General features: G+C 42.1%; 1 protein-coding gene across 2 annotated transcripts in view; it reads left to right on the plus strand.

Moving 5' to 3' along the window:
* The first annotated feature begins 2,332 nt into the window (after window positions 1-2,332).
* LOC102687988 (aquaporin-1-like) overlaps window positions 2,333-27,721 on the plus strand; it is a 65,189-nt gene continuing 39,800 nt past the window's right edge. For both annotated transcript variants that reach the window (XM_069185674.1, XM_069185675.1), the window contains exon 1: window positions 2,333-2,463. In XM_069185674.1, coding sequence (XP_069041775.1) covers window positions 2,421-2,463 — 43 coding nt within the window. In that variant the 5' untranslated portion in view covers window positions 2,333-2,420. The remainder of the gene's footprint in view (window positions 2,464-27,721) is intronic.

Genomic DNA, 27,721 nt, shown 5'->3' on the forward strand with positions numbered 1-27,721 from the left:
GTTATGCTTGCTAGCTCTTGAGATGTTATTATGCTCATTAACATTAACAGTGTAACCTTCTTGTAAAAAGTTCTCCTTCGGGGATGGTTTTTGTCTTTGGGAAGAGTAATGATGTTTTTCTCACTTCCTGGTACATCTGGCTCTGTAGAGATTACTCTGGATGAGGTTGATTTTGTGTGGTATAAAGAGCACTGAAGATCTGTTTTTTTTAATAATGAGTGTGCTGTTTGTATTTATGGGTCTAGTGCACATCTGTGGTTTAACACACGTTTCCCTCTCTGCACTGGTTCAGATCAGACTTTCAACAGAGACAGCAGTATTCAAGGATTGAGGTCTTTTGATGCCAAACTATTGGTGAATTCATAACATGGCTTCCCATTAAAGATTTGGAGATACATCTACTGAAACACACTTACATGCAAAACTTTACAAAGTGCAGAGAGGTTAAGAAAATTCAATAACACTTGGAATGACATTTTCTTCTCTCACATGGAATACCTCTGACTTGACATTTCGATTTGGAGGGAAGCAACTAGTTTTTTCACTTGTCTGATTATTGCAAGGTGTGGCAAAAGAATGTTTTGTAAGGAACTTTACTGTTGGATCTTCTTGAATTCTTTTTATAGAATTCAGGTTTGCAAGCTCTTTGCAGCCTTGCTAAGAGATACCCTGTGGTTTAATAATTAGATGTAAAACCCACAGGAACTCTTGATCAGCGAGAGCTCTTTAGGGGATGGGTTTGATTAACAGTATCCTCTGCTCTGATTTAATTCTCAATAGGAAATATACACTCATTTACACTCTTTGAGATGGCAACTAACTTCCCACACATCTGCAGACACTTCGTGGGAGTTTGTGCTGTTTGTTAAAATGAAATTTTTTACCCATTTTGGTTAATTTAGGTAGAAGCCCCTTATATTGATTAATAAAGTTTAGTTGAGATTATGCTGTGTGTATAAGTTTTTATGAGGTCACGTATTCTGTAAGAAGACTGTATTTGTTTTTTAAAATCAGTGTAATTATTATTTTAATTGCCTTTGTTTTGGAATCGGAGCCTAAGATCTGAGAAAAATGCAAATGTTGTTTTATAGTGAAATAATATAAACATCAAACACTTGAGGTTCTCTAAACGAGGGACAAGCACCAAGTGTTTTTTGAAGATGTGGAATTCTGTCTGACATTGAACATCACAGAGATTATGAAAATCTGAAACTGATTTACAGTATCGTAGTCAAATAGTATGGGTAACTCAACCCCAAGACGTAGCATAACATCATGCAGTATTTGGCTTGCAAGAAATATTATATTATCATTCCCTTTGTCTAGAGACTGCAATTGTCTTATGAAACAGGGTAAACAACAATTAACACACAGTGTGTAACATTTAAACATTTCTTATAAAAAAAAAGTTTCAGATAAGTTTTATAGCACTTTATAGTTTGATGGCAGTGTAGGTACTGGATTTTCTGAAGAGCTGAAAGCTTTATAGAATTTGCCAGAGCCAGATCGTTCCTCATCTGCAGCCAGCTGTACAATTTGCCTTGGCAGTAAAGCATCTTCAGTGATTTTTTTATAAATTTATCTCCCTTTCCAGATGCTAAGCCGCTTGCTTGTCGACACCCACGATTCCGTGTGTAAATCTGCAATTAGAAGCGCACATCTGGGTAAATCCCTGGTTCGGCCAAGATTAATCAGAAAGAAAGACCTTTTCAAATACTTTTATCGGGATCAGTCAGTGCGTCAGCCTCATTTACAGATATGGGTTCTGGTTTGCTTAATGTGAAGTGACAGTGTCTTGGCAGGGTGTGGGCGCATTTTGTTCCTGAATTGCTTGAGATTAGAGGATAACCCCTTGTGTTTTGTCATCCAGTCTTGTTATACACTCTGTCCATTTGACTTTTTTCCACACAAAGCCTTGCAGAGATGAGGTGGTGTTTTTCTGATGTAAAAGATTTGCAGAAACTGGTCATTCCCTACATTTTTTCCCCCTTACACGTTTTTATCAGTCAAAATGAAGATGTTGCTTTTATTACTCCCAATGTAGTAAGCTTCCAAAAATGGTTTTAAGACTTGTATCTTTATTTGTATAGTACACACACAGTATAAAGAAATATTGTGGAAAATATATGGACTTGATGGACTCTTATGCTGTTTTAAACAGAGGAGTATTGTTTAAGTTTTATAGGCCACAGTTGATAGGAATTTTATTTTTTACTTTTCCCTGATGGTTCAGGCTGATTGCAAGAAGATCTTGAGGGGAAAACTGATTAAAAAGGTAAGTGCTTTGTGTGAACCCCTGAGCTATTTTCTTATTTTTTTCCTTTAGACTGCGTTTCATGATGGGAGACGGTAAAACTGGTCCTTGCTTCTTCCAATATTCATGATTTCCACCATCCCCAATCCAGCTTCCAAAGAACAGAATGAGGTCCTGCAGCTCCACATACAAGAGGGGCAGGAGAGCAGGTGGGTTCTGTCATTGTGGGACACTTCAGTTGGTGATCACCTAAAATTCATGCTCAGGCTTGTAGAAGTGTCTGACTTTTTCAGAAGCAACTGTTTGCCATTCTGCACATACAGTAAATTTAGTGTCTTTCAGCCTCTTCTGCAAGAGCACACATTTGTACAGCCACACATGGGTAAGCCTTTGAACCCCTGAATCTACCTCTTCTACAAAACCCCCTAAACGCAGAGCACCAACTCTCTTACAAAGCCAGATTTATATCGGCTCTCAAGGAGCATCCAAGAAGACCAGACCTCTGTTTTTTTCAGGCTCCACCTGTTACCATTGTGTCTGTGCTATAGGATCAGCTCCGAGCAAAAAGTCAGGAAGTCGCCTTTTATTTGGGAAGTGGTTTAGGTGGAAATTGAGCTGAGGTTTCCTAAATATCAGTGTGAAACCATCTATGCTGCCACATTGGTACTGACATCAGTTTATTACAACCATCACTTACACTGTCTCCAAACACTCTCTTAGTTGTTGAGATTTATACAGTCCAAACAAGCTGTGCATCAGTGTTTTACTTTCCAGAGCCAGAAGTGAGACTTGTTGGCTTGGTGGTTTATCCTGCTGCCTCACAGCTGGGGTCAAGACCATGGTTGTCTCTGTATGTGAAGCTTGCCTGCTCTTGTCGGTATCTCTAAGGCCTGCCTTCGAAATGTATGTGGGGCAGGATTAGGCACTTTTAAGTTATCCAAGTGTGCTGGAGTCAGAGATAGTGGGCTCACAATGGTAGTTTTAAAATGTAGCATTGCACATTGCAAGTACTCTGTTCACACCTCCTGCCATAGCATGAAAAGCTCGTGAGAGCAAGAAGTCATTGCCATGTGTTAGCATGTGACTCAGCAGAATAACTCAAAACTAGCTCTTAAATAACTCGAAAAAGAGTCATCACTGCTAACCGCAGTGTGGATTGCTCAGCAGAATCCCAGTGCTGATGTGCTATTACAGACAGCATCATTGGTATGCAGGTTGAATCGTAATATTATCACGGTACCTGCAATGGGACACACCAGTTTAGCTTTTACAACTTAAGCATTCTTTTCCCCAAATCCAGTGTGATAATGAATGGATTTTCCAATAAGACCGAGATTTGGCTCAAGGGTTGTAAATATGGAAACTTGATAGTGCTTCATGCAAAGCTGGATTTCAATTTTTCTTTTCTGATTCCTGCAGGTTATTAATTATGATCGGCTTAAAGCAGATTAATGTCTGGTCTTCAGTTCTTGGGTGCAGTAAAATAAGTTAGCTCCTTAGTTAATGATTGGCTCAGCAATATGGGATTCCTTTCTCACTGTCAGGGACGATAAAGGGGTCTTTTCTATGAGCAGTGAGAGTCTGATCATCCTTACGTCTTATTACTTTCTATTTAAAGTAGGGATTTTCTAAAAACAGACACAACATTGACATAGAGAACTATCCTGAGCAAGGTATGTTTGCATTACTAGATGAAGAATTATAGAACTCATTATAATGAAAAATATGCTGGAGGCTAAATTCTTCAAGGTGGTAGGATGGAAGGAGGGTTTTGGAGAGGTTTTAGGTTCTTTCGGAATACAACTTCACAGCAGCCTTGCAAGGAAAAGAAACGGGAGGTCGTCTGAAAGGATTTGCGCTCAGGCCAGGTTCGGCTGTACCTGGCTATCAGGTAGCTAGCAGGGGGCCTGGTGACAAGTAGGTCATGATTATTGGAGAAGTCTGTTACACTCTTCCACTTCCGAATAAGGCTAAACTATCCTTCATATGCAGCTGTTACCAGCTTCCTTTATAAAGTTCTGACTTTACTGCAGAGAATTGTTATAGACCTATTTCTTTCATCTGGTAATTCACTACTTTGACATTCTTATTATAACAGCCAGGATAATGCCCTTTGCAATTTTTCCAATTGTGCATTTAGAATTCCAATGTACATGTACATAAGGCAGTAAGGTTCCTCTGTTCTCTTTTCTCTTATTATTAATTGTAAAAGAATATGCCTTTATCCAAAGTGATGTCTAAAGACTCGTGGGTGGCATAGTCATCAGCTATTACTGCTGCAGAGCTTGGCCTCTGTTTTACATTTCATCAGAAGGTCAGAATATAAGCGTGTTAAGCAATAATGCTGTGAGTCAGTAACAGAATTGGAGGCTTCGAAGGTGAACTAAGTTACAATAAGTCCTTTTTTCTGAACCGCTGGATTGCACTGGATTTTACCTACAATCATTCTGTGTTTTTCTGCTGAAAATGCAGTAATAATAATGTTGCTTTATTGGCCCTATACAATTTCTTGCATTTGGAATTTGTCTTTTCGCATACCCCAGCTTGCTCTCCATGAGACACAGACAGGGAGATAAGCTGGGGGTCAGAGCGCAGGGTCTGTCATTGTACAGCGCCCCTGGAGCAGTTGGGGTTTGAACTGGCAACCTTCCAGCCACAGGCGCAGATCCTTAGCCACAGAGCCACCGCTCCGCCCCAATAAATAACATCCTTGCTGTTGCAACACACTTGATCTTAATTGCTGTCCTCTTTTGATAATTGGAGCTCTTTGTCCTGACATTTTAAATAATTTCGCTGACATACATTGTAAACACGTTGTGGCAACTTGCTTTCACTCGCATTGGTTCACTCAGGCAAGACAAATTGCTGTGCAGCTGATAGACATACAAAGAATGAATCCCAGGGTACGCTTGATTCAGCCAACACTAGCCATCGGCTGCTGGTGAAGGTAATTGATCGGAGGATCTGATCCAGCTGTTACTTGAAAGAACCCAGGCTAACGGTTTCGACAACATGGCTGAGTAGCTGGTTCCAGACACCTACGACCCTTAGAAAAAGAAAGAGCCTCTTGGCCTCAGTTTTCAATGCACGCTTGCCCATAGCATTGGCCATGTTCTGTGGACACTCCACTCACAGCTCTTCACAGGTAATGGGGATCCCCTGCACCACCACCATCCAGGTGTGGCTGCACACTGATGTGACAGCAGCCATAGTGTGCCAGTACACTCACCACACATAAGCTATTAGTGGGGAGGAGAACAGAGTGATGAAGCCAATTCAGAGATGGGGATTATTAGGAGGCCATGATTGGTAGGGGCAAATGGGAAATTTGGCCAGGGAGCCGGGATAACACCCCTACTCTTTTGGAGAAATGCCCTGGGATTTTTATTGACCACAGAGAGTCAGTTTTACATCTCATCTGAAGGACGGCACCTTTTTCCAGTATAGTGACACAGCACTGGGACCCACACAGTGCCCCCTATTGCAGTCCTGCAGTCTAATCTTCACATACTTTGATTATTTCCTTTCCTTTGAACAAAGACCACAGCTGATATAATTTGTTCAAATTAAAAGGATAAAAAGCCTTTTAAAACTGTTACAAAAATACAATGTTGTAATTTCCATATTGGTTTAAAAATCAGTGCAGTGGAAAGTGTTTGGAAGTGCATTTTAACAAGAAGGGGCATGCAACACCCTGGGTTCCTTTGAGAACAGGCTGGATACCCGATTCTGATACTGATTGATACCTGAATCCTGACCAGCGGCTCCATGAAGGTCCCCTGAGTTTTGGCAGGATTCTTTTGTCTGTTGTGGCATAAAGAATGACCTCTTATTTTTTGTGATCCTTTTATTATTTTAAGCACCTCATACCTCCAGTGAATGCGTTTATAGGTCACAGCTCAACAAACTAAGAGACTGGGAATTTCCAGTTTCACTACTTGTGCATTACTCTGCCGGAGTTAATGTCCGCATTAACATAAAAGAATACTAATTATTGGCAAAAAAACAGATAGTTCAGCATTTTGCTTTATAAAGCCCGAAACTTGATACAAGCCTCACAAGCAGACGAGAAATCCAATTTGATTCCTTTTATTGAGCACCAACACATCAGAGATGGGATGAATAGGTTAACAGTAAAATATGCTCAGATGAAGAATGTATTAAAAACTCATGCAGGAACACTCAATAATTCAAGATGCCTTTTAAAACCGCTAAAAAAGAAAGATGATGCCTCTCTCTGCTTGCATCATTTAATTCAATCATATTAATTTTCTTTTTCAGTGCAAGCTGCGGGAAATATATTTATTGCTGTTCATTCTTTTTCAGCACTTTTCCAATAGTTTAAAAAAAGTTCAGATGAGCCGGCTTTTGAACATAATGAGAACAGAAGGCCTGGATTGGTTTTAAAGCAAATGCTTAAAAGAGAATTAAAAAAGGAAATGTCACGGTTTCCTCCCACAGTCCGAAAACCTACTGGTAGGTTCATTGGCTTCAGGGGAAATTGGCCCTGGTGTGCGTGCGTGCGTGCGTGCGCGTGCGTGTGTGTCAGCCCTGGATTGCATCCTCTCAAGGAAGGCTTTACCCTGCCTTGTGCCCGCTGCTTGCCAGGATAGGCTCCAGTTCCCCCGTGACACTGAATTGGAAGAAGAAGTTGGCAAAATGAGTGAAAGTCACAATCCGTAAAGTTTGCTGTGTAAACAAATTTGTGGGGAAAAAAAAGGTTGTGGGAGTGTGGGTCGAGCTACCCAGCCATGCTGTTGAAGCTCATACTGTACCTTGGCTTCTTTTAAAAATCAGCTGGGTCACTTTCTTGGGTCAATTAGTTACTAACTACCACACAGGCTGGATGTGCTGAGGGGCTTCCTCCCATATAACCCTTCTGAAGTCACTTTCATTCCAGGCTTTTATAGCTCCTAGAATCGCTTTTAAAACAATCACATTGGCGTTCTGTTCTGAGAAAATTAAATCTTAAAAAAACAACTTCCTGTTGATGCAAGTGTTCAAATTCTCAAAGGACCCCTGGTTCACTGAATTTTCCCTTTTTATTAGCACTAATTAGCACTGTTCTGTTTTTGTTGCACAGACATCTCAAGGAGAATCAAGCTTCCAGTGTGTTTAATGAGGCAGCATCAAATCAGGCATGAATTTGATTTGAATCGTAAATAGTGAGGGGAAAAAAATTGTTTTTGACAGTGAAAATTTAATCTAAAGGGGAAGCACAAAGAGCCACCTGTGCTAGGTGTTTCAGCACGAACGATTTCTCTCTGAATCCCATTCTTTCTTGGCTTGGTGTCCTCTGGGGCAGGATGGCTAACAAGGAAAATTACCCCACTCATGACAGAAGCTGTTTATTCAGCAGTGAAATACAGTACTTCTCACCCACTCATACTGCACAGCAAGGACATGGCTGCTATTATCTGCAGCCTTTACTTTGGCATTTTTTCTGTATAAACGGATTAAGGTAGAATTTCCTGAACTGGTTTGCAGTTTCTCCTGTAGATTGAGAAATTCACCTGCTCATTGAGGAATAAACGGGTACTTACATTAGCTGTGTTGCTGATGCGTATTAGATCCTCTGGTATGTCTAATATGTTATGTAATGTTTATACATTTGCATAATGTTTGGACAGTTGCATAAACATTTTCACACGGTTGGCTGCATAACTTTAGCGAACTTCTTGGGCCTTGCCAATAGAAAGTACTTCACGTGCAAATTCACTCTCCCGAATGTGTGCAGATTTTTATGTCTGTGGCTGTTTTAAAGGCAATGAAACAGGCTTCTTGTTCTTTGTCTGTTTGGTGAAGAGGTGTATAGGATGCTAATAAACTGAGCCTGCCTGACTTAATTGAGTCTCTTTATGACTTAGTTACCAAGCACCGCATGCACACTAAGTATGTGGGTCTGTCCTGCCATCATTAATTCACATGGCACTGATAGAGGAAGCAATTAACGAGCAGACACTTGCACCTAATGCACAAACCTTTAGATCTTTATGTATTTACAGATGTTAAATAAAGGTAAAGGAAGAAAAATGACCACATTGTTGTTCAGAAGCTTTTTAGACTGCTAATGCTTTGTAGATCACTAAGCCTGTCAAAGATAAGATGCGATCACTTTATTGGCCATATTTTGTATGAGGAATTTGTCTTCTCGCAGACCCCAACTTGCTCTCCATGAGGCACACAGACAGGGAGAGAAGCCTGTGCAAGGTTAAGAAGTGAGCAGGTATGCATGCGAGTTGCAGAGGGATAGATAGAAATAAGGTGCAGTCCGTTTGTCAAGCAGAACTGATTATGCAGGCAGTGCTGTGTAATTAAAGGTGCACTGCAAATAACAAGCGTGCTTGGGTTCCTTGTTATAAGCTACCATAATGGCATTTACAGCTTGACACCTATTCTGCTTTAGCACGGCACTGCGGCACGTGTAACACCTTTATAGGTCTTTTGATTCATGGCATCTTCCTTCCGCTGGCCGTAACGAGGAAGGAGACAAAGAGATGTAAAAAAGCAGAAATGCCGCATGCTGACAGAGTTGTGAAAGATTGCATTTGTTCAGGGTAAGCTGTGTCCGGGGAGCTGATGCCAAACAAAAGGAAGTCCTTGAGCGGAATGGCAAGAGGGAAGCCACACCAGATTTAAATCCTCTTCATTTTCGGCAAGCAGCATCAGAGGCAAGGAGTCTGACTGGCCGGAAGGGCCCCCAGTCAGCGCTGCTCTTCCTCTCCACACTGCGTTGTGATTTATTGCCCCCTTCAGCCTCGAGGTCACGGCGATTTGTTCAGTGCCGATATCATTCATCTGGACGTGAGCCATGTGTGACAGCCTTCTTCTCCGGTCCTCTGGGCTCTGTAAAGAGATCGAGGCTGTCACAGTCAGTACCGAATCACGAGGCTCTGAGGGGGAGAAAGGGGCGATATTACTGTAGCTTGTGGCCTGCAGTGTGGTGGAGAACCTCTGTTAGGATCTGCTGCAGAGCTTGTATTTTCATCTCGCACTGGCATGTTTCTGTCTCCTTGATAAAGGCAAGCTTCCGGCAGGGACTTGAGCTCTCGCCATCAAGCCCCTTCAGTTGTCTTGTCACTGGGGTTCACATGGTAGATCGAGCGAGGCTTTACTGTACACAAAGCCCAGCATCAGATGATTGCACACGTGATATGTGAGCAGTGCCATGTAATGTCCACTGCCCCTGTCTCCTTCCTGGGACGGTTTAGATCACCTCTGTAGACACTGCTGTATATCAAGCTGTGCAAATGTGAACCAGCATTGCTGAGGACTAGAAATGGCTGTTTGAGACAATTGAATAGAGATACTTGAAGTCTTATATCAGCTATGACACCGTTGGTCTACACTCCTGTATTCATAAAATGTGGAATTCCCAGTCATGACATCTGCATTAAAACTTCATGGGCGGATCTGTGACCATTAATCTCTTTCCTTCTGTAGTCAGAAGTCTGCATGGCTGCCTTTCATGAACCTGCTTTCTCAGAGCAATTTACAGTTTCCTCCTTAACAGAGATTAACCCACTCCATCCTGAATTTACTTGTGTCTATGGGGAAATTTTTATCCTTATTTCCACTTGTATGCAGTAGAAATGGTTCAGACACACAATTGTTTCTTCTCTTTTTTTTTTTTCTTTCCATGAGAAAGTCAAGCTCTGATTGACTGTTGAATGAGTCCCTTGATTCAGTAGGAACTGATATGATTTCTAGGTCTCTCCTCATTGACCTCATTGGGTGGTGGGAGAAAGAAACGAGCTACCCAGACATTTGGCTGAAGCCAGTACCCTAGCTTCTTTCAAGAAATGGCTGGATGAGATTGGATCAATGAATTACCAATCGGGCTAAAAGACCATCACGTTCGTGACTGTTCTTGTGTCTTTATTTTTTTGTTTCAATATTGGAGTTGGGGACCTGTGCACTGTCCAGTTGTGAATGGCTACACAGGCTGCACCTTCTTTAGCTCAGTCCTGCTGGAATTATAGTCGATTTTCAGGGCTACATCAGGTCCCAGCAAATCGATGGCAACTTTGTGGGGGCTTAGGGGCTGGTGGTGATGTCAGTGAAGGATTCCTCTCCTCGAGTTGTCACTAAATCTGGTGTGTCACTGCAAAACGTGCAAGGGGTCAAGAGATAACAGGCTTGTTGGGCCAATTCTCCCCATGTGCAGACTGGGGTTGTGATCTAAGACATAACGAGATTCCTTAGTGGATGTGTCTATAATAAATATTGCTAGCGGAGTCCCTCTCTGTGCTCACATGAAACGGTTTCCAAAATACCATGGTTATAAAAATCTAAATTGCTGACAGACATGCAGTAGGCATAGAGTGTAAGCCCAAATGTTCCTGTCATATCTTGCCTTTCTCCGGTGCTGCCACACAGCTCACCTGTCACTATCCTGCATCTCTAAACAGGAGCACCAGTGTCACATGCATGTAGGCCCCTGGCCAGGGTTGTAAGATATTAAATGAGCCACATCTGCAAATGGACCGTAAGGTTCAATCAGTCAACAGTATTGTGTTTCTCAAAGAAAGAAACAGTCAATCAAAGTTCAAGTAGCCTGTATGTTAGCACAAAAACACATAGAGAGGATGAACCGTGTCAATAAGGTGTTTTAGTTGTTGCAGTTTTCCTTCAGGAATTACTACTGTGCTGTGTGGAAAAATAAAGTCAAATAAGTGGTTCCTGACCACCTTTATACAGCTCAATATGAGATATAGTTGTGTTGAGTTTGCTTTTTTAGAAAAAAAAACTTTTTTGGTTGCGAGCAAATTTTAAAAGCTGTGCTCAGCATATCTAATTCAGAGTCCTGGGGTCACTGCTTGGAAAGGATGTCTTTTTTGCTTAAAGCTGGAGTAATCATATTTGAGCTTGATAATACTGTTAGAGAACATGGTGGAGAGAATCTTAATGCAACTTTGCTCTGTGTCGGTTTGTTTTGTCTTAGACTTGGGGTCACACTCTGTTGGCGTCAGATTTTATGACAATGGGTGAACCAGAGAGGGTCAGACATGGCCTGTGAAGGCAGATAAGCTCAATATCCCCTTCAGCACGTAGCTTAGCATGGGAATATTACATTTAATAGGCAATCGATCACTCTTTTCTTTCTGTTACTCTGAGAATCAAATTGGAGATCATAAGGATGGAGTTTAATGACAAATCATCTTTACTGTTCACAGCTTAAGGCATTTTCTTTTGTTGATCTTTATGGGCCTGATTTGTAGCACAAAAAATAACATTTTAGATTTTCTGACTGCATAATACCATTTATTTAAGTAGAGTCTGCATAAACACAAAAAGTCATTGTGACAGATAAATGTTAGCTAGCTCTAGATTTAAATTTGTCCTCCTGCTTGAAAATCTTAAAATGTTTGGCTATGTTTATTGCATAAGGGATGACATTCTACAATGAACAGCAGCAGAAACGACAGGAGAATCTGATAGCTTGCAACACCCTCTGTACAGTCCTTTTTCACACTTGTACAGCAGTGCTTAAAGTCCATCAGGCATGAGAAAATTGCCATTGTAAAATGTCAGTGGCATATTACTCACTTGTCAAGTTTGTGTTTTGAACATGGTAATTTTACTCAGCAGTGTTTGATTGTAATTAGTAGAAAACAAAACGTTGACTCTGACAGGTCTGAATTAGCATGCAGGAAGCAGTAAGAACTGAAATCTTTTCTGTCGTTTTATTTCGTGACAATATAAGATAATATGAGATTTATTGTCCCCTGAGCGAAATGTTTTGTGGACACAGCAGTTCTGTACATTTAAATATAATGCACACACCACCCCCCCAAAAAACAAGCATTGCACATCACTCTATTGCACATTTACAACACATAACAACATATAACACATTACAAAACATATTGCACACAAGTGGATTGTAACGGTAAGAAACTGTGTTTGTCCTGGCCATTGCATTGACAGCTTTAATGGATAGTGGAACAAAGGAAAGTTTGTATCTGCTTGACTTACATTTGGGAACCCTAAAACGTTTGCCAGAAGGAAGAAGTCGGTATTCAGAATTGAGGATGTGGGAAGGATCTGATATGATTTTTTCTGCCTGTTTGATTATGGCTGGGAGGGGTGCTGTTTCACTCCCATGACCTTCAAAGCTGTTTGGATGAGACAGGTAATTTGCTATCTTAATTGAACTGATAAATTGCCAAACCACACTGTTATACCATATTTGATAATGCTCTCGATTACAGTATGGTAAAAGAGTAGCATTATTTCCTGTTGAACCCCAAACACTCTTAGTCTTCGCAAGAAACATAAGCGCTGCTGAACTTTGGAGCGAACGCTCTCAACATGAGTATTACAGCACAGGTTACTGTCTATGTGTACTGCTAAGTACTTATATGAATCAACCTGAGTGATACATTCATTGTGGATTACTACATGATCACCAGCTGCTCAAAAAATCAACTGATCAAAAACTTTCTTTTGTTTTATGAACATTCAAAATTAGGCTAATGTTGTCACACCATTGCACAAACTTTGGATTTCTGACATGTACACAGATGAAAATGTGTACATATAGGATTATCTAATACCATCAGAAAAAAATTTCTTGAATTTATGAGAAAGGTTTCACATTTATTAGACTACTTTTTAAGTAGTAGTGTGTTAGTCTTAATTTATGCAGGCAATCAGTAAACCAAACCTTACCAAATGTCTGCCTGTTCATAGAAATTAGGCATTATACTTAAATACTGGAAGTGCAAAACCTTGAAATTGTGTGATTACAGCACATATTTGAATCTTCTCAGTCACTTTACATTGAAAAACGTTTTGTTTGTTTTTTTGGCAGTGATTCCTTGTCAAGAATCTGAAGTTTGCTTTTCAGCATTAATCACCGACACCAAATCTTCAACAAACACCAAAGTAATCTTTACATAATAATCCAGTGTACCATCATGAGTGAGTAAATGTAATTTAATTTGCTTTTTGTATTTATACTAATACACGTATGGATTTTGTTTCTGAGCCTAGAAATTTTTTGAAAATAGTTTCCCTTGCAAAAGCAAGAAGTGTGTTGAAACTCAGTTTGTTTGGGTCATTACAGTAAAGGCCACTGATGAATATTGCATGTGAGTCATTCGTGGTTGGATCCCTTTTTCTTGTTTAAACCTGCAGTAACTTTCTATCCTTCATCGAAACATCTGATGCTTTTTATGTCCGGTTTCTAGAGAGATGAGAGTTGATAAAGAAACAGACCCACAGACTTCTCACAATGCGACACCATGAAAGTTTGAGACTGTTAATTGTCATGCTCTCACCTACCTGCGTGAAGTGCTGCCATCGATTAATTACCACTTGGCTCCTTCCATTTGGTTCAAACAGGCTTCCTAGCCAGTCTGGCCAGTATCAGCATCGGCTGATACTGGGTCTGGTCTTACTTTTCCTTCAGATAAGATGTGGGGCTCCAGGCAAGGGGGAGAAAAGTAAAGTTGCTGCTGGAAATAGAAGGTCTGGTTGTCTCTATCCGTTAAAGAGACAACTGAAAGAACACCACAGCTCGGGACTGGATATGATCAGCCAGAGACCATCAAAGCTCTGCAACCCTTTGAAAATTGGTTGCTAGAACACCACACAGCTCTAACGGGACCTGTCTTTCTACGTCCTTTTTAAAAAGGGCATCAGGGAGGGTATTTATTAACTGCTAATACAATCAACGTCAGTTGTCTGTGCCAAGAAATCGTTCCTCTTTTGTTTATTTTTAAAGATGACTCTTTGGATCTAAAATGCTAGGTTTAAGCCATGCCAAAGAATAATAATGGGAAAATGGGAAGAGCGTTAAGACTTAAGTGTTACAACTTAAAATTCTCATTGGGAAACATTTACTTTTATCTTAAACATTTATTTACTTTTAAATCCCTTTAAATCCCTTTAAAGAAAAGCCTACTGAGGACTCCAAAATCAACAGCTTTAGAGAGCAATAGTCAGGTCATTCATTTGTGTAATAAATGCCTTGATTCTGAATTCAGGAGCTAAGCCCTTGGTCTGTCTCTGTTGGGCCGCCAGAGCACTGAAGTCCAAGTTTTAGAAAGTTTTAGGTGGTGAGAAATCTTCTCCTCGTGAACGAATGGCTTAGCTTTTTTCTGAAACTCTTGCAACGGGATGTTTGCTTTGTAGAGCAAAGCCATGTATTTTTGGGGCTACCGATATAAAAATAACTAGACATTGACCCCCCTAGTACTGATTTTCCAATTTTACATTTTGGCATTTAACTTAATGCAGTTACCATAAATTATATTTTTCTCAATTGTACTGAAATCCAGAATAAAAAAAGACATTCCAATACATATTATTGGCAGGTTATTAAGTTAGTTCTGAAGAGATAAGAGAGACACCTCTGAAGTGAGATAATAATATCATTTCCTGTTTTAATATTTTTGCAAACTATACAGTCTAGTGGCTTGACGTTGGCTCTGCGCTCACATATATGAAGATGCTGCCTGTCCTTGGTCACTAAGATAAAGGGCATGTATTTGGTAAGCTGGCTGTACACCCAGAACATGAAAAGAACTAACTGTTGTCTAGTCTGCAACTTAGATATAATTAATTGGCATGTGTTGCTGTCTTATCATTTGTTTAGAATGTGTCATAGTAACTGGTTTGTTTTGAGGTATAAAGGACCATCTTCAGCTACTTATTTTTAAGTCTGGTGGTTGCACGCCGGACTTCCATATGCATATGAAATAGAGACTTCTGCTTCACAGACACCTGAAAGTTGTCATTTGTATGACACAGCAGTTCGAAGCTTGAGTTTATAAAGGTATTCTTTTACACACGTCACAAAGCTGTCCTGTAGGTTTGTTACTTTAGAGTCTAGGTCCAGTGTTAAGGTACAGGGATTGTTCGCAGGAGGTTTCCAGAGTTATTGGCGATTCCACTGCCAGTGACAGTGGTTCAGAGTCCTGACTTGTGCGTCCTCTGTATCTGATGATTTTTTCCCACTGGGAACTTTCCTAATGGGTGCTTGTTACCTATCTGTTAGCTGGTATGGAATTTGTCTGCACCCAGTTCTCGGGAGTTCTGAAACAATCTAGTTGAAGTTCATTATTTCAAATTTCTTAGTCCACAAAATGTTCTGCAGTTTTCCACAACTTGCTAATTATTTTCCACCTACATTTTCTGACTAACCAGATCTTAAAAGTCATTAATTGATGATGAATAGACATGGGAATGCCACTGTCCTGTATTGGATCCAGAGAGTGTTTTTCCTTCTGCCTGAATGAGGGCAGTCCTGAAACTCACTGTTTAGCACAGGGTTCATACCAGTTATTTAACATTATTCCGTTTCTTAAGAGCTGACAGCAAATTTTTAATAAAGGTCCCAAAAATGGAAGCCGTGGAACTGGACTGAGAAACATTCGTCTCTGAGATTGTAATTGTATGCTGACGTATAGCTTCCTTTTTTGTTAGAGGATTTTCAAATCAGTTGCTAGTGCCAGTAAGATATAGTGTACCCCACTATCGTGTAAATGAAATGTCTGTTTAAAAAGGTTTTAGAAAGTGCTGTCCTTAGCATGTTGTGTCTTTTTTAAAGCCACGTATAAGCTGTTATATGGGTTTTCTGGACTTCTGTTTCCAGTTTTACTCAAAATACAGCAGAACTCCTTCCCACACCATCCCGTCAAGGTCAGCTTGTGCTAAGTGTTCCTGAAGCAATGTTAACACCTGGTAATTCCCAAGACCTGTATTGGTCTGCCGCCTGGTGTACAAAGAGTTTACTCTGAGGAACTTTTGGGAAGTCCAGGCCTTATGTTTCTTGACCACGTATGCCATCAGTAGTATTGGTTTCTCAAACCACCTTCACACTCTTTCTCAAACCACCTTCACACTCTTACTTATAGTACCAGATGAAGCTTCATACTGGGCTACAAACCACAGTGTTCACCACTTAATAATAATAATAATAATAATAATTGCTTACACTTATATAGCGCTTTTCTGGACACTCCACTCAAAGCGCTTTTACAGGTATTGGGGTCTCCCCTCCACCACCATCAGTGTGCAGCCCCACCTGGATGATGCCTTGGCAGCCATAGTGCACCAGTACACTCCCCACACACCAGCTCTCAGTGGGGAGGAGAGCAGAGTGATGAAGTTCATAGAGGGGGGATTTTACGTCTCATCCGAAGGACGGCGCCTGTTTACAGTATAGTGTCCCCATCACTATACTGGGGCATTAGGACCCACATGGACCGCAGGGTGAGCGCCCCCTGCTGGCCCCACTCACACCTCTTCCAGCAGCAACCTTAGTTTTTCCCAGTTTAACTTATGTAAAACGCTCCGATGGTATTGCTGCCTATACTGTACTTGTGCAAGCTTTGAGGCATTGAGACTCTTTCTGGGGATCTGCCTGGCAATCACAGACTTTGTCGCATGTCAGAGTCGTGCTGCTAATGCAGTATTTAACAGTTTCACAGAACAGACCGATATGCAACCGCCCAAGGCAACTGCGGAGACTGCCTGTTCCTGGTTATGCCCTGCATGTATTTCTTCTGATGTTATTGTTTTTTCTGGTGAGAAATGTCCAGATTGGCTGTGAGAAGAGGGAAGAGCTCTTGTCTATGAGTGATAAACGGATGTCATAACCCCATTTAATCAATTTCCCTTCGGGATCAATAAAGTCGTATCTATCTATCTATTTGCTGCTCCTGGTTCCTCCATGTGGGATGAAAGCGTCGCTGTGTTAAGCAAGAAAGCCCCCGTGAATGGCCGCAAAGTGAGCAGAGACTGCACGCGATTTCTAGTTGATTCAAATGTGACATTTTGCGAATCCTAGGTCTAAAAGCAAAGTGGGCACTGATCAGTTAGACCATTGGAGCTCTCATTACTGCATAGCCTGGGCATCTGATTTAGGACTGTCAGAGCTTTGATGCAAAATGGAAATCTTTAATAGGGCTCTACAGTAGTGTCTGTGTTGGAGTATGTGTAATTTTGCAGAATGTTAAGTTGTTTCCTTATGTGATGGATTTATGCATTTTGCAACTATAGGCAAACTCTACCATATCTTCTTCTATCACAAAGCAGTGCAGCACCCGTGGTGAGTGTTAAAAGATAAGAGACAATGTCTGCCCACTAACTAGTGCAGGCTAAATTAACAATAATGGCTAGAAAGATAAGATTACTTTATTGGCCCTATACAATTTCTTGTATTAGGAATTTGTATTTTAGCAGACCCCAACTTGCTGAGACACACAGACAGGGAGAGAAGCTTGGGGTCAGAGCGCAGGGTCAGCCATTTATACAGCTCCCCTGGAGCAGCTGGGGTTAAGGGCCTTGCTCAGGGTTCCCAGTGGAGTAGGATTCCTCTGCCGGCCGTGGGATTTGAACCGGCAACCTCCCACCCACAGGCACAGATCCTGAGCCACAGAGCCATCGCACCGCCCCTTTAGCAGAAAGGCTAATCCTGCCTCAGGTTTTCTATGAGAGTTATAATTTAGCCTTTGAGTTTTTGTTTGAGTCACTTTAGTAGGGTAAAATCCTAAGAGTCAAACTGTAGTCTTTCTTAAACTATCTGCTCCAGCTACTCGTGTTGGTGCTGACTGCTGTACATCCTCTCGTCCCCAGAAGCAGCTGTGCATTGCTTCAGATCGCCTCTTCACTCTGGGGACATACTGCGTGGTTGCTTAGCGCTCAAATTGCACAGCTGGTTACCGCTGCTGCTCAGTAAATGCAAAGTCCTAACACTTGCTGATGGCAGAAAGAGTCTGTGTAGCTATGGTACCTCCATGCAACTTCATAATTCAGTTCAGTGTAGTTGTCATATTCACATGTGCAGTGAAGTGCTTATTTGCATGTATGCTCCAATACAACAAGATCAGAGCCTGAACTGCAGAAGGTGTGCATGCAGGGGCAGGTACGATACTGGACAGATAAGCTCTGCAAATATTAGGATCTTCATTTTACTGCTTCCAACACCCCCCCAGCTAGACCCTTTTCTGTATTTGTTCTGGGGGGCATTGCAGCTATGGGAGGGTTGGGATGGAGCACTCCTAGATAGAGCTGGTATTAGGAATCAAAGAACCGGAGAGCAGAATTGGGCAAAAATACAGAAATCTGATGCATTAGTTAACTAGCTTTAGGGGATGCAGAAGGTGTGTAGCTACTGGTGAACAGTACAACAATTCAATACTTTCTTGCCTTGTCAATAAGTTGATTGGAATTCGCTCCCGTGCAGCCCAGATTACAAAAAAAACTGCAAAAGCAATAACATATTACACTCGGAAATACACAGTGCATTATTCAATCATGCAACATTCATGATCTGCCGTACATCACATCAATCGCTATACAGTAGCTGTTTATTTGCACTGGGGAGAATTGCTTCAAGAAGCTGCAGCTCTTGCAGCAACAGGGGACGGGGTGAGAGCTGTGTCTGTCATCGCCACTCATCGTATCGCTTCACTGTAGAAATGAGGGCACGAGGGAGAGCAGCAGAGCCGCGCGGCTTCTTCGGACTGCCGAGCCAGTAACGGGCTCTGAAGACCTGCAGGCTCCCACGAGACGCCGAGGGTCTTTTCAGGCCGCAGACAGAAGCGCTCCTTGGCCTCGTCTGTCATGTCCGAAGCGATGTGAGCAGAATTCATTGAGCCGCCGAGTCCCCTAGCTGGCTGTGATTTACCAGGACGGGTCTGCTGTGAAACAGATAGGATTGAAAGCACTGGAACGGGCAGAGAAAGGAGCTGGATAGATTGGGGGGGGGGGGATTGATTTGTGACGAGATTTGATTTGTCCACCAAAAAAAAACAAACGACCTTGATAAGAAAATGGATATCTCATAAAAACGGTTTCATTATTTTCCCTCACCTGTTTACAGTGTCTGCATTTTGAAAACTCGCTTAAATCTTTTCATTAAAGCCTATAATGTATAATTTTATTTTATTTTTATTTAGGTCCTAAAGTCACTTTGCTGTTTTTTATTTTGCTTCTATTGTGAATTCTGTGGGCTGTTGTACAGTGCTTGGAGTTTTATGAAAGATGCTTTCATTTTTCTTTCTATTAACCATCATGCAATATCCCAGGGGGATACTTAATCTGACCTTTCATCTTGGGTTAATGACCATCACTGAGCTTTCTGGGATATGTAGTTTTTGAGCTTGGATTACTCCTCCAAGCCTCTACAAAGCACAGGATACTGGTGTTGGCATACAGTACCATCCATCAATGACCCAGCCCCTTATCTAGTCCTGGCCCAGCATGTGTGTATTTCTGTTGTTCATGGATCAGCCAACATGCTTTCCATGCTTCAGAATTTGCTTTGATATTACTTTTTACAGGGTACTACATAATTACCAATAACTACAGTGTTGCAGACTTTATATTCAGCAGATCAATGTTTTCCACCGTAAGGCATGCATACATAAACATAATAAATGCTACAGCACACATACATCACCACCCCAGCTGCATTATTCTTAGTAGTATTAATATTATTAGTAGTAGTATTAATAATAATTCCTTACACTTACATAATGCATTTCTGAACACTCCACTCAAAGCGCTTTACAAGTAATGGGGATCCCCTCCACCACCACCAGTGTGCAGCCCCACCTGGATGATGCGACGGCAGCCATAGTGCGCCAGAACGCTCACCACACACCAGCTCTCCATGGGGAGGAGAACAGATTGATGAAGCCAGTTCAGAGATGGGGAAATGTGGCCAGGACACAGGGGTAACATCAAAACTCTTTTTGAGAAACATCCTGGGATTTTTAATGACCACAGAGAGTCAGTACCTCAGTTTTACGTCTCATCCAAAGGACGTCGCCTTTTTGGAGTATAGTGTCCCTGTATTGGGGCATTAGGACCCACATAGACCGCAGGGTGAGCGCCCCCTGCTGGCCCCACTAACACCTCTTCCAGCAGCAACCTTAGTTTTTCCCAGGAGGTCTCCCATCCAGGTACTGGCCAGGCTCACACCTGCTGCTCAGTGGGCTGCCAGCTGTGAGTTTCAGGCTGATATGGCTGCTGGCTATTGTATTATAATCGGCGTATTTCAGTGCTTAATCTGATTTTTTCTTAAAGTGCATAGTCCTCTCATCCTGACAGGGATTAATGAAGGTGAAACTTCTGCTTAGCTGCTCTCATACAGTATGTGCTCTTTTTTTGTTTTTTTTTATTATGTCAGCCAGACTTGAGTTACTTAACTCTGTAACTGACCACACAGAACACTCTTCTGTCTCGGTAGGTGTGCCGCAGTAATGGAAGGCTTGCGAGTAATGCGAGTGTTAACATTTTCAGGGATAATCTCTTGATTTTCTTCTACTTTTGTGGCCGGTGATGAGGCATGCAGGGCAGTGTAAGTACATGATGCAGCGTTGTAATTAGCCCCATATTAATAATGGCTGTAGATAACATTCCCGTGTGACGCAGGAAGGCTGAGGGAAAAAAACATGGGTTTGCCAATAGGAACGCCAGCGCCGTTTATATGCAGACATAAAAAGAGAAGAAGCAAGTCACTTCATAAAGTTGCACTTTCCCAGTGTTCATGACCAACCAGTAAATAAGTTGACAGTCAGAATGGATGGCTGCAGTGAAGCATGTTCTGGAGCCTGGCTTGTGATGAGAAGGGCTGTAAATAGTGACTGTGTGAGTGGAGAGGCAGACTAATGAAATGAACTCAGTCTTCTGGGTGATTTATTTCCCATCAGAGTAACAGAAGGATCTATGAACCAAACCTTCATGCCACAGGGCTTTGTCAGTACTTCACCCGCAGATAGACTGAAGGCCCTGGCCTGGAGCTCAGATGAGGCTGCAAAAAGAAGGGGGGGCGTGGGCTGCAGGAGAAATTTGGGGAGGGGGGGGGGGGGTCGTCTTTGGCAAAAAGCCAGCAGCTGTATCACCCTGCAACTCACAGCTGGCGGCCCACTGAACCTGAGCGGGTGTGAGCCTGCTCAGTATCTGGATGGGATACAAGAGGTGTTAGAGAGGCCAGTAGGGGGTCCTGTGGTCTATGGGTGCTAATGCCCCAGTATAGTGACAGAGACACTATACTGTAAAGAGATGCCATCCTTTAGATGAGACTTAAAACCGAGGTCCTGACTCTCTGTGGTCATTAAACATCCCAGGGCGTTTCTCGAAAAGAGTAGGGGTGTAACCCCGGTGTCCTGGCCAAATTTCCCCTTGGCCCTTACCAATCATGGCCTCCTAATAACCCCCCCACTCTGAACTGGCTTCATCACTCTGTTCTCCTCCCCACTGAGAGCTGGTGTGTGGGGAGCATATTGGCGCACTATAGCTGCTGTTGCATCATCAAGGTGGTAGACACACTCTGGTGGTGGAGGAGGGGATCCCCATTACCTGTAAAGTGCTTTGAGTGGAGTGTCCAGAAAAGCGCTATATCAGTGTAAGGAATTATTAGTATTTAAACATTTCTGCCGGTGGCTTTAATAAAGGAAATGCCTGAACCTACTCCTGGAACTCCTGACCAGTTAGCTTTTCCCACTTCAAATGCAAAGTGCAATACCCTCGAAACCTGATGGGAAATCAGAATCTTAAATTTGAAAGAGAAAAGTGTAAGAGGACCTGTTAACTTTGTTTTCTATGACTGGGACCACTGCCGGCTGCTTTAAGACTAATAATGCTATGCTTGTGTTTGACACATTGTTTTTTGGACTGATGAAGTCACAAAAAGAAAATGTTTTAGAAGAATCTAAAAAAGCTGTTCAGAACCTGACTGAGCCTGATTCCTGGTCTTTAAGTAAAAATATTTCAGGCTTTTCTGGATAAGCCTTCAAGGCCCGAGAGTGGCTGTAATTCTGTCTCCCCCAGTACTTATTCTGTTGCCACCTCAACAAAAGTAGCAAACTGCTGTTCTCTAATGAGCAAGATGCTCCGTTTGTGAGGTGGGACTGAGGGCCAGCTGTGGAGATGGGAGGAAATGATCTGCTCAACACTGAATGAAAAGTTAATTAGCAGGCTTAACGAGTCAGAGTTGAAAGAAAAGACCGGGTGGGGATCCTGTTTCCTCTCTAGTGCCAAAAATTTCGCGAAATGAAGAAAAGTTGTCAGTGGCACAGGCTGTCATAATTAAAAGCTACCAGATAAGGTTTTTCACCCCTGGGTTCAGCCCTGGGAGTGCTCTCTAGTCGCTGGTGCCTTTCTGCACATGTGCTGGGCTGGATCTGAGCTGTTGCAGTCCCTGTCACTCCAGATGGGCTTTGCCACGGGGCGTTTCGAGCAGTAAAGTTCGCGACTGTGGGCTGAGGCGTTGGCACAGGCACCATACGGAGTTTTGTTCCTTCGTGGGGGAGTCGGATGACTTCATTGGAACTCTTGGCTAGAGGCAAGGCTTTGCCAAATAAAAGCAGTGGAAAAAAGATGTAAGCGCAGTAAAATTAGGGCCAGACTGCGCAGATATATTTGTGCAAAAATGGATTTAACAGGTATCTGGTTCACTGTGGTGTGGGCTGTTTGTCCGTGCACATTCTACACATTCTAAAAGCCTTTTACCTATAGGAGAGAGAAGTGAATGTTAGCAGGGCTGCCTCACAGCTGTAGTGTGCAAAGTTAGATCCAAGGCTGGGATGTCTTCTGCATGTTTGCATGTTCTCCCCCCCCCAGTCCCCCCTCCCCCGTTCATGTGATTATGGTCTCTAAAATGTGTGTGTTTCCTGTGAGGATTGGCTTCTAGTCCAGGATGTAGTACCTCCCTTGCGCTGTCTTCTCCCGGGATAGACATGAAGCTTCTGCTGCCCACACTAGCAGAAAGCAGCTTTCTGAGGATGGGTTGATAGGCAAACGACTCGACTGAATACACCGGAAACAGCAGTCAAGTGTAACAGTTCTGTCTCCCATAATAAAGTGCTAAAACAGAACTGGATAATAACTGATCCTAAAGCTATGAATCCCAAGCACTACTATCGTGATTTCTATCAGATTCAGTTCTTAATGTTTCCCTGTAAACGTCTGCCTTGCAGAAGGGCATTTTAATACTGCCTTTTCTCCAGTTCTTAATGTGAAGGAAGTGGGAGAAAAATGTTTTCTTCTTCCAAACTCCCCCTGAAATTAAGCAGCTCTCTTGAGGTTGTCAGGAACATAGCCCTACATATTAAACGTGCTGGTGACATGGGCTCAGCTAAATTTATTTCCTCGGTCTGTTTAGCGGAGGCATTTTGTAGACTCTGTAGCTGCCTCTGTGACTGAGCGGCTGTTACAGATGATAAACATTCCTTGTCAGTCCAGGGAACTGCACCACCTGACTGACCAGGAGACCACTGATAGAATTCTCTTTGAACCACTGAAGCAGGCTCAATTTCCTCGAAAAATACATCTGAGCAAATGTCTCCTGTCCGAGCGGTAGGGAGAAAATGCCAGCGTAGATGAATGCACAGTTTTTTTTTGTTTTTTTTTTCCCTGACTTGGGTGAAGTAACGAGTCAAGTCTCATTTTAACGCAGCACTACCCAGAATTCCTTAACAGGAAGCCAAGGCTGTTCTGCAGCATGTAGGCTGTGCTTTATTTATCTTGACAGGAAAGTTCCTTGTTGACAGATGAGATAAGCAGTGAAGCCTTGTTTCGCGCACACACTTTCTGAACAGGAAATAAATGTCAAAACAGTAGCAGGCACCTCGATAGAGAGGGAATGTCAAGACAAAAAGCATCCCTTTTTCTAACTTTAATTTTTTGCAGACGTTAGTAACACAAAACATGGAGTGTGGAAATGGATTGCGATGGTAGCTAATACAGCAGCAAAGTGCAGTCCTCCTGTCAGAGCTGCCCCCCCTATGGTTTTTTTATGCTGGGGGGTCAGTTTTCTTCAATTTTCTCTTTCTTTCTCAAAATTTTCGCCTTCTGTGGGGTGCACCAGAATTTTGTCTGTTTCCAAATTCAGAATAACGCACCAGCAGTTATGCAGCATAAGAACGATATTTTTTTTAGGTCATGTTAAAGCACCGTTCTTCTTGCTAAAATAGTAGTGTTTGGTCTGGCGATCTTCGAACACATCCATTTTTCCTTTTCAATTTGAAGTTTAAAGAATAAATGGGACCCAGATGGGCAGGCATTCTTACCTCTGGTTATGGAGAAGAAAGTACTCTGCTGTGCTGTCACATTTCTGCCTAAGTGAATATCCATGCGCTTAAAGCTGAATGCATGACTGTGGATTTACAGAAGTGCCTTTGCAATAATGCAGGGCCACATTTTCACAGCACGACACTGAAAAGATAGAAATGGCTTAGGGAAAAGTGGGATATATTTCGGGAATCTCATAGCCTTAAACTCTCCCAAATTCACTAGGGTGTGATTGAAGGTCTTAACATTCATTACAGGCTACACTGCTTAGCATATCTTTCTCAAGGAGGGCAGTGTTTTTTTTAATGTTGTTGACGCACCAGATAGCGGGGGCGCGTGCAGGAACATTTTGATGACTGTTGCCGCACTGCATCTCTAATTGGGATGATTTACCAAATGTAATTGGAGGGGAGTTATATTTACACCAATTACCTGGAAATAAAAGCTGGAACGCGAGTAACTGTAATCACTTAATGGGCTAACATTTGGCAGTGTTCAGAGCTTTTGAACAAAGTGAGTATGTGACAAATTGATATTCTAATTATTTTAAGGTGCTTTAATAGGATTATCAGAGGAATTAGAACCTAAGGGATGACTTTCTCGACCACATGATGTGTATAGTGCAGAGAAAGATAAAGGACTCCTATAGCCAGCATTCCAACAGATGTGTGTACCCTAAATATGTACATAGCCACCGTATTCTCTCTGGATGAGAGGTTAACCCTGAATAGAAACAGTGTTAGTGCTGCATTGGTGTTTCTGAAGCAGGTACGTTCATATTTGCAACTATAATCTTAATTTTTAATATGCTTTCCACATTTAGATTAAATATAAAAGCATTGCAGCATTATGCATTTGTAGTGCTCTTTAAAGGCCTAATAGCCTCATTATAAGACAGACAATGGAATTTCTGAGTGCTCAAGATTAACAGAAGTCTCTCCTAGTCAAAAATGTCAAGGTGATTTTGCAAGGCCTGAAAGTCCTAAATTCTTTTCTTGTGCTGCACAAGAAACAGATCCAGCAGTTTTTTTCTTCCTTGAAATTGGGGGCAGCTGGGCAACTGGCCTATATCCACCGATGATGGTGAAGACAATGAAGATATAAAAGTGCTGAGAGATGTGTGTGGGCCATGAAGCCGGCCTGACAGCAGGCAGACAGTGACAGATATATGGGGAATGACAACTGCACTGGGGGAAAAAAAAATGTGCTTCCCCTAAGCAGCATCCAGAAAACAAATCCTTCAAAAGAGGCCATCCTTCAATCAGACTTTGGATGAATCGTTGTAATTGCAGTAGGAATAGGCAACAGAGTGAGTACCTAGTCTTGCACAGTAGTCAGATGTCCTCTAAGGTGTTTCCCTTACAGTGGGGTTTAACCACTTCCTGTGCTGTGCGTTCATGCACACATAATACACGTCTCTTCACTTCACAAGTAAAATTTGATTTACTTTTTGATGCAACACAAAGTTGGTTAAATGCTCTGTGCAATGCGTGAAATTCAGAAGAGAGAGGTTTAATATAATGCATTATGCATGACTGCTGGACAAATGGAAATTGTCTGTTGTATATATAAGTAATATATAAAGGAATTCTCATCGATTCATATCTATTTATAAGTTTTTTTTTTCAATTGTACCCAGTGCAAATTTCAGATTAGTCATTCAAATTCCCATGGGAAATGCATTGAAAAAACCTGTTAGATGAATTTTTCAAAAGCATTTCAACTTGAGCAGAAGGGGGGGGGGAGAATCCAATGAATGATTGTATGGGAACTACAAAAGGAAAAGAAAAAGAAATTAGTGCACAAATGGGCCGCTACTAAAAGTTTTCAGTTGGCCCAGATCGTCCTACAGTGTCTCTTGGAAACAGCTGCAAGCCAAGGGAGAGCAAATTAGTCCTTGAAGGCAAGGGGAACATTTGCATCTTGGCAAACAAGCAAGGCATGGCACTTTTGCACACCAACCACGCAACAATACTCCAGATTTTGTCATCTTTGGCCTATTAGTGGTTTTGACAAGTGTGAACTCTCTGCCCATGCAGTCTGAGGTTGACCCCCATAAGTAGGTGAAAAGCCCAGGGGATGCAAACTGTAGTTGTTGGAATTAAAAACGTTAAACGTCAACTGTGGTGTCTGAGCCCAGCTGCCTGATCACTTCCACACCTCCAATTAACATCAAATTATGTGCACTTCAGCACCTAAAGCTCTCATCACCTTGAATGCAGCCTGGGAAAGGTGTGAAAGGAAGGCCTTGCTCTTTGCAGGAGTTGGACAATCTTTGACGTAACTGTTTTCATGTTTTCATGCAACTGTTTTCAAGAAGCTCTTCATGCCACATTTGTGCCACATTGTTGCTGGGCTTTCTTTTGTGTCTTCATAAACATGCCTGGCTTGAGGAACCAAGCAGCCTGTTGCCGACAGTTTTTCAAGAAAGTGCTGTGCCGATAGTCTTTTGCCGTGTCTTTGGGAGTTGCTATAAGAACAACTAATACCTGGCACAGTGTCAGGTTTTGTTCCTGTAGTTCTGTGAAGTTGCCTTTAGAGAAATTGCAGAGACACTTTTGAATCGCACTGTTCTCTTTAAAACCAATTTTTTAATATAGGTCAGTATTTCTGTAGTCCATTTCTCTTATGGTTGACAAACAATTTTGAACCATTTGAGACCAGGAATCCTACTTAAATGTAAAAGGGAAATGATCACACCCATAAATGAAACATTTCCATTTATGCCCTCTTACCTTTTGTCGTCATGCTCCTTAAGTCTCTGAAGTGTTAGAGCCGTGCAGCTTTTGTCAGGACCAGAATACAAAATGCAACTGACAAATCAAGAAGGAACGCAAGTACCATTTATCAGGTTGTATTGCCTCTCAGGTTGCAAGAGTAGCAGGGAGAAAAGATTACAGAGATACTGGCGTAGATTAAGTGAATGTGGCATCGGGTAAGGAGATTCGGGGTGGTGAGGTGGCTCAGGATCTGCGCCTGTGGATGGGAGGTTGCCAGTTCGTGTCCCGCGGAGCAAGGCCCTTAACCCCAACTGCTCCAGGGGCGCCGTATAAATGGCTGACCCTGCGCTCTGACCCCAAGCTTCTATCCGTGTCTGTGTGTCTCATAGAGAGCAAGTTGGGGTCTGTGAAAAGATAAATTCCTAATATAAGAAATTGTATATGGCCAATAAAGTGCACAGTGATAGATATCCTGCATCGGATTACCTGCCCTCAAGCAGAGCTCTTGAGATCCCCAAATCAGTAAGTTACTAGCAACAAGATTGGCAGAATGAGTGCCTTTCATTTACAGCCTTCGAAGGTTCTTGCATGTGTTCAAGCCTCGGTATTACAATGGAACTGTAATAACAAGAGAGCAGTGTCTGTCTCCGTATATCCTGGCTGCCTTGATTAACTGCCTTCAGAGCTGCCTGCAGGACTGGCCTTGCCTTTCAGT

The sequence above is a fragment of the Lepisosteus oculatus genome, chromosome 28, assembly GCF_040954835.1.
Source record: "Lepisosteus oculatus isolate fLepOcu1 chromosome 28, fLepOcu1.hap2, whole genome shotgun sequence".
In the NCBI taxonomy this organism is placed as follows: Eukaryota; Metazoa; Chordata; class Actinopteri; order Semionotiformes; family Lepisosteidae; genus Lepisosteus; species Lepisosteus oculatus.